The 8,308-nt window shown below is 36.9% G+C and overlaps 1 protein-coding gene across 1 annotated transcript in view; it reads right to left on the bottom strand.

Moving 5' to 3' along the window:
• RALGAPA2 (Ral GTPase activating protein catalytic alpha subunit 2) overlaps nt 1-8,308 on the bottom strand; it is a 143,512-nt gene that overhangs the window by 106,840 nt on the left and 28,364 nt on the right. The window contains exons 8-11 of the mRNA XM_019474419.1: nt 7,563-7,678; nt 5,131-5,269; nt 2,781-2,980; nt 907-1,137 (exon numbers count right to left, since the gene is read on the bottom strand). Coding sequence (XP_019329964.1) covers nt 907-1,137; nt 2,781-2,980; nt 5,131-5,269; nt 7,563-7,678 — 686 coding nt within the window. The remainder of the gene's footprint in view (nt 1-906; nt 1,138-2,780; nt 2,981-5,130; nt 5,270-7,562; nt 7,679-8,308) is intronic.

Genomic DNA, 8,308 nt, shown 5'->3' on the forward strand with positions numbered 1-8,308 from the left:
GGGGAGAGTAGAGGAGGAATTCACAACTAGTGAGATTCCTGTAAGGGAGAGAGAAACACAAAAAGGAGCCAAATACCATTATCTGTTTCAAATACTGAACACTGACCATATTGAACAAAGATAAAAGTACTGCATGACGTTAGCCTTTGTTCCCTGGAAGCTGGTCTAACCTTACACACCCTGAACAAACACCAGGAGAGGGCAGCATGCCACAGCAGTTCTTAACACACACAGAAGTACTCCTTCCCGTCAAAATGCCATCCATCCCACTGAAAAGCAGTGGTACAAGTAGTTCCTAAACCATGCCGCACAAGATACTTCATAGTAAAGTATGTGTGCTCACTCAGCTGCTGGAGAGTATCTTCTGCACATTTATGTGACCCGGAACTGCTGCTTCAACCAATTTCTACCTTGGCACCGGACCAAAAAAAAACCCCCAAAAAACTGGGACTCTCCAGTAGGTCTACATGTATTTCTATCCCAAACAATTGAAAAGATAGTCAAATTAATGAAAAACACTAGTAGAAGCAATCAATGTTGAAACAGACATTAAATACTGACATTGATCACAGGAACAAAAATCTTACTAATTCAAATAATAGATTTCCAAGCTAATAGCTCTTTACACACCTTTAAATTACATCATAATACCAAGAACAAATAAAGTGGCCTATTCAAATAAGACACGTTGCCACCTGGCATCAGCAACAAGCTTCAGTTCCTATAAAAATGTCATAATTTTATCGTTAAAACTAGACCTAGGAAGGACTCCCAACTAAAAGGGTGCTGGTGTGATTAGCATCGTTTGACCAGCGACCTGACCAACAGCCTTCACAGTGTTCTCTCTGATAACCATGACATTTCCTTTAAAAAAATATACAATAACAACTAAACATACACACTTACTTGTCGAAACACCTCATTAACAAAGTTAACATATCCTCGAGTGGATAAGAGTATTCTCTGCACCATCTCATAGACAGTCCGGTGCTGCTCTTCGATGCTGCAGAGGCTGGAATTGCTGAGCCTTCTGTCGGACAAGGTGCTGCTGTTAGAACGGCTTCTCTCCTGCTCACTTGCATAAGACATACTGGTTTCCAGCTCTGTGTTTTTATCTTGGTTTACAACACCAACAGTCTACATAGAAGAAAATGCACGCCTAATTAAATAACTGAAATAGCGTACACAAAAATCTGGAATACTTACGCAGAACTCAAGACACTAGTGCTCTTTTTCACACAACACACGGGGATCCCAGCAGTCAGGAAGTGTAATTTTCAGTCTACTACTTGATCCAAGAAGGAATTTGTTCTTATACTCTACCTAATGTACACTTCATATGGGCCCCCCCAGCCCAGAACAGCTGACTGACTTGTCCATTCCGCAAGATAAAAAAGAGGGAGGGGTTCATTGGTGGGAGTGGAGGAATGCACAGACACAGTGGAGAGGAATCCCCAAGTCCCTTCATTTTTGGGAAAAGACGGATCATACCACTATACATGGCTCATACTCTTGCACATTTTTATTCCTGACAACTCTTTGTCAGGTTTTGTTCTGGCATTGCATGTATTTTGCAACATCTCGAACCGTGTCCAGCTAAAATGATCCGGTCAGGAGAAGACAGAGGACTAAAAAACTGCTTTTGAGTTACCAGAAAAAGAACACCAACTTACACTAACTCAAAGCATCGCCCAAATGCAGTTCTGCTTTATGTTTACATTAATAAGGCTGCCCTCTGTTCGACCAAGTGAGCAGTAACAGAGCAGCAATAACATCTCTACTGCTTTTTACAACGAACTTTTTTGGTAAGACTCAGCCACACTAGTGAGGCACAGGCTAACAGTAAGTGAACTTCAAAGCCACTAAGAAGTCTACATGTGCCAAAAGTTGGCACGCAGCTTCATCTAAGTGATAACTTTCGACCAGTTTCCATTTTGAGGGCAGCAATACTTTTATGCAACCTAAATATTTATTTGGTGTCAGCTGTCCATAAAATTCAGTGAAGAGAAAAAAATTCTTTTTCCAGGCTATGTCTGTTGGAATGGCACAGCAGTTTATACAAAAGGTGGAATTTCCAATGAGAAAGAAAAGATCAATTAAAAAAAAGCACTTTCAGTAGGTAAGCTACACTCAGCTGGTTTAGGGCTTCAAACTTCTACAGTGAAGAACTCCAAAAAACAAAGTGAAAATATACAGTTATACAATAATAGTTAATGTATGCTTTTCCACTGAATCCAGATTTGACACTGACCTACAATTCAAGAGAGGAATATAAGCTGACATTGATCCTAAATTTTAAACAGGAAGCTGGAGAGTCTCTTAAAAGAAAAAGCATCTATTTCTATAAAATTCATTGTGAAGTCCCTAATCCTAGAGAAGTCTCAACAAGCAATTGGAAAGTGAAATATTTTTCTAACATCTCATTGTAAACAGCTGCTATAATCAAGAGGAAAACAAAGCAGCCTTTGATGTTGCTGGGAAATGGTCTATGGCACAAATAAGTTTGACAGTTTACAGAATAAATTCCAAAAGTCTAAATATAATACTGATGAAGCTGATAAGGCAAACAGTTATGAGAAAAACAGAATTTCTAGTAAATTACTACAGGGTTTCCCTTGGAGATTCCCTCCTTCATCAAAGAAAAAAAAAATCAACTAATCACGTACATCATTTATTCACTTAGGGGTAGCATTTCTTTCTTACTTCAGTTGTCAGTGCATTGCGATCATTTGCAAGGTTAGCATACACATAAGAAAAGAGAGGTAAACTTTAAGGCACACCTGAATAATTTTAGGGAGCATTTCTCCTCCATTTTTTGTATTCTGAACAGCAGTTAAATATTTATTTTCAAGAAAGAAGGTAACAAGCCACTTAATAAAAACAACTCGAGCTGCCATATATGGGATTTTTGTGCTATAGACATTTTCATTGTTTCGTGTTGCAGTAATGTATACTGGTCTTGGTCTTATATCAGGAATATCTGGTGAGATAAAAAGAGAAGATATAAAGAAAATCTAATCTTAAAAAACTGTAATTGCTTCCAGACTCTGGTTAAATGTATTGAACACGTCATCAAAAACATTTTCTCCATATGAAATAACAGATGCAATGACTGCCTGCTTTTATTATATTAATGCTTATATTCTATCATAATTTTATTACGCCTAAAGAAAAGCAAGAACATAAAAGCACAGACTTTCCTGAAGGCTATCATTTGTATCACGCAAAACAAAGGAAAGCAAAAGAGAAGGGCTGCAAAAAGAAGGGCAAAATCTGAAACAAAGAACTGCTCCTACTACAATGTAAGTTAATTGTATAAGTTTCACAGAGTTTTATATTAATAAAGTACAGTGAGAAAGAGAAGATGGCTCTGGAACACTCAATAGTGCAAAGATTAAGAAGAAAAAGGATACTTAGCACATCAGAAAGAGAAGTTAACTCAGGTGCAAAGAGCATTGCACAAGCTGAAATAAAAGAAAGAAAACGCATGGGAAGAAGTGGAAGATTGCCGAAGGGAGATAGGTTGGATCACAATTCCTTCAGATGCTTAGATTTAGGGAAAAAATCACTTGTACACTGCTGAAAAACACGGGAGGCCTGGGCTTTAGCTGTGAACAACACAGCTGAAGTGGCATTGAGGTGATTTTAGACACTAAATATTAAACTGCAAAGGACAGGAGTTAAAAGTCAGAGGAGGGAGGGGAAGGATGATGAAGAAGAGGCTGCAGTACATCAGGTGAGTATTAACACCACCATTCCTATGGACTCTGATATGTAATTCAGTAGAAAATTAGGAAAAATGTGAGCGTTTCTGAAATAACATGCTTTTAATCCTACAACTGTAGATGTACATCTCCATTTCCTTTCATTTGGCCCTTCATGCTCATTTTCTCTTCAAGGAAACAAGAAGTAAAATAAGAGTAACTAAGTTAGCTACTCCCTCGCACTTGGGCAGCTTGCCGATTCTTTAAAAAACCCGTCAGAGAGCATGTTCAGTCTTCATTACATATCACAGTTACAGAGTCCTCGCTCACTTGATATAAATGCTATGCCAGTGGAAATGTCCTTAGGAAAGGAGAATCAGGCCAGCCCTTATGCAGTGATGAGCAGCAGCAGCTTCCTGGACTATCTCAGAAAATCAAAAGTTGTGCTAGGAAAAAATCAAAACATAAAATCATAGACTGGTTTGGGTTGGAAGGGACCTCTAAAGGCCATCTAGTCCAACCCCCCTGCCGTGGGCAGGGACATCTTCAACTAGGTCAGGTTGCTCAGAGCCCCGTCCAACCTGACCTGGAATGTTTCCAGGGATGGGGCATCCACCACCTCTCTGGGCAACCTGTCCCAGTTTTTCACCACCCTCAGTGTAAAAAATGTCTTCCTTATCTCTAGTCTGAATCTACCCTCTTTTAGTTTAAAACCATTACCCCTTGTCCTATCGCTACAGGCCCTATTACATATATATGCACTTATGTATCTATATACGCACGCACACACACACATATATATATGAACAAATGGTCCCTTTTTGCCTTAAACTCTTAAATTGTATTTCAATATAAGGGGGAAAGGCATTTTCTGCTATGAATATTTTATCTTTAACCTTCTAAACCACACTAAAAACGTGTTGATTAGAGACACCCACTATCCATTTTACCCCGTTGCTAATGAAAACAAGCCCTGCATTCAAAGCTATTTTTACTGTTAAGATTTGCATAATAAAGCTGTGCTCTGACTCAGATTTCTGCAGTTGAAGTAACTTTTTCCTTCTTCATAAAGTTTTCTAATTTGAGGGCTAAACAGTAAGATAATTCAAAAACAGTTTTAAGATCCCAGCTCAAGTATTCTTCTTAGCAGAAATTAATACAACTCACTTACAGAGCTGTAACTCTAGCCAGTTTAGAGAGGTATGCTTATATCATGGGTTCCCATAAAATTCCCTTTCTTTTAATTAAATCTCCTTATTCTTAAATGCCCATTTAAGTTCGAGAGAAACTTCGAATCAAGATAACAAGGGAGGAAAAATCCTCATTCAACAGAACTCTAGCGATATGCCAGCAGGTAACAGAGATGCTACTGAGAACAGTCACCGTTATTTCTTTTTCTACTTAAAAGAGAAAATTCACTACTTACCAAGAACAGGTTTGTAGAGGTTGGTTAGCTTTGTAAAAGACGGAAACAAGTGAGGCAGATAGTATTTTCTAAACAACGTGAAGAGAAACTTAAAACCAGTGTCTTGGTTCTCCTTATTCTTCCACTCTAAGCTTGCAGCCTTTGCCATGGAGTTAAAGAGAAACAAACAAAAAGCTTTAAGTTAATGTATTATACTGACCATCATTTCACATTGAATACAAAAGATAAACAATTACACTTTAACAAGAGATAAAAAATTAGCACTATCCAAAAAAACTTTACAAGCTGCAGTAAGAATATAAGATATTACCATGAGGGCTTTGGCATATCAAAGAAAGCAAGCTCATTAGAAGCCAGCATATTTGTGCTGTTCTAATGCACTGAAGCACAGAAAATATATTAATGTTTTAAACAAATTTGCTTCTTACCTGTAAATTTAGATAAAGTTACTCTGGGCTACACTTTTAACACAAATACGTTTGTCATCAGAAACATACTCAATGCCCATGTTTAATAGTTGCACACACATATGCAATACTCTTTGCAAAATTTGACTCAAGGCACAAGTAGTTTCCACTGACAAGAAGAGGCTGACATTAAGTTTGTTTTTAAAGGTACTCTTCCGTTCTTGCATAGATCAACACCAAGGAGTCATACATGTACTTTGAAGTTGCTCTTTACCGACAGTTTTGAACTACAATTCCTTGGAAGACTGTCAAATTTTGACAGAGAGTTGCTCTTTTCATATTAAAACACCTTCAATTTGGAATAAGTTGCACATAACCTATATTGGTGTGTTTTCTATATTTGTATAAGAAAATCCAATACAATTTCAAATAAGAAAGGTAAAAGTAGACATCTCTACAATGAAGCACTTTTTCCACTGATGCCTTAAACCTACCTGGGTTTTAGTCTCTTACATCACTTCTCTTTTTGTGAAACTCAGGCGAGCACTAAAAGTGTTTCTCTTTTGACATATAATTTAAATTCAGGCCCACCTCTTTTTTTTTTTTCCTTTTTTTCTAATCAACATCAAAAAACTACAGGATCCTTAATTTTTTTTTTTTTTCCTCAGTAAGGCTACTAGAAAAGCCTGTCCAACTGTATATAGCAGATGACAAGTTCACTGAATCTATACCCAAGATGATAATTTATTAAGTTAAAGAAAAACTGACTTCTTTACATCAGTCATGTGAGATTTATTTATTTATTTTCTTTTAAACACATTTTCTTACTTTAATCTGTACTAGATCTTTTTCCAAATCTCTAAAAATTGTGGAACTTGCAATGTCCTACTTTTGCAAAATACACATGTAGAGCTTGGAAACAAGACTACTGAGTTTTTGTATCATTTTATTTGTTGTGCAAATAAACTAACTCATATTAAATTCTACCCAGTCCCAGACATAAATTCTCTCGAAGATGCAGATTTACTCTACATTCTGGCTCTCAGCGATCATTCTGCACTTGCATGAGATTATTTTAATCTCATCTGCTGTCTGTAGCAAGAAGGTTACTGCCCAACTGTGCTCCCCTCTACCAAGCAACACAAATAAATGAATGTTGATGAACCACAATGCAATTGGATTTATAGTGTAGTCAGTTTTTTAGATCCCAAACACATAATAAGAGTAAAAAAAATATTTTCACTGTTCTTTTTAAAGTGAAGTGTTGTGAGAGACTGATATGTAAAACAAAGAGTGCCATTTAAGGAGTTGATAATTTCATACAGCCACTTTTCAAAATAAAGCATTTATTCAAGATGACAAAACCCCTTCCAAATATAATTTTGGTCTTGCCTTTTGATATTAAAAAAAAAAGTATCTCTATGTATTTCATTATCTTTTATCTTTTTTTTTAATACTGAGTTCTTTAATGTTCACTGTATATACAGTTTCCCCTTTATTTAAAAAGTTGCTTAACTTGTACTTTTTAAATATATATGCTATCTTAATTTCTTTCCTGTACAGATTAATCTGATCTATTTCTAATTAAAACTTATTTACATTACTTGCATCCTTTCAGAAAAAACTCAGAAGCCATCTCTCCTTTTTTTCCCCTTTCTCCAGTGCTCCTTTACATGTCTTCTCAGCTATGTATGTGTCCAAAGAGAACAAATTGCATCTTTACCCCATATCAATTTTCTAAGTGTGACCACAAGCACATAAAAAAGTCAGTTATCCTGCAAGTTTGGATAACATTCATTAATTATTATCACAAGTGTGAAAAACAACTTGTTTTCACCAAAAATGGCACAAGGAAATACCTTTGGGATGATTTTCCTTTTAAAAACAAGAGTAAGAAAGTGCAGAAGACAGCTTCTTCCTGGGGAGGGGCAAAACCAGCTCTGTATAGATACAGTGTAGACTTAATTTTCTACCACAAGTACATTCCTCCAAATATGAATAGTTAAAAACATATATCCTCCGCACCTGAATTACCATATATTTTAACAGTAGTTGAAGAAAATAGCAGGTTTGGTCTTCAGCAATTTTCTCTCCAGAGACAGCTGGCAAAAGTGGGGTTATTTCTTCTGGAAAAATCTTAGCTAAAATAAAAAGAAAATGTTTTAAACATAGAAAACCTGAAAATAGTTAAATAGAAGATATTTTCTATAAAAAGATTAATTTGAAAATAATCATTAATGCGCTACTGAGTTGTACAAAGTCAAAGTCCAGTAACTGCTTGGGCTTCCCGTATTTCCCCAAGTCCTACCACATATAATCGAGGATGGCACCAACCTCTGATTTACTGCAGTTTGGAAGGGTTAACACAAGCAATCACTGCAGATTAACCAATACGCTGTAAATCTACACACTTACTTATTTTGCAGTAACATGTTCATATAGCTTCATCTCAATTAAAAAAACAAACAAAAAAACCCCAACAAAACCCAACCGTTCTGAACTCAGAATGACAAGAAGAGGGGCCCAAGAAAGCTGGGTAATATTCAAGGATCACCTCCTTCAAGCTCAGGAGCGATGCATCCCAACAAAGAGGAAGTCAGGCAAAAACGCCAGGAGGCCTGCCTGGATGAACAAGGAGCTCCTGGACAAACTCAAACACAAAAAGGAAGCCTACAGAGGGTGGAAGCAAGGACAGGTAGCCTGGCAGGAATACAGAGACATTGTCTGAGCAGCCAGGGATCAGGTTAGGAAAGCCAAAGCCCTGACAGAAT

Source organism: Aptenodytes forsteri, unplaced genomic scaffold (genome assembly GCF_000699145.1).
Source record: "Aptenodytes forsteri isolate BGI_AS27 unplaced genomic scaffold, ASM69914v1 Scaffold185, whole genome shotgun sequence".
Classification (NCBI taxonomy): Eukaryota; Metazoa; Chordata; class Aves; order Sphenisciformes; family Spheniscidae; genus Aptenodytes; species Aptenodytes forsteri.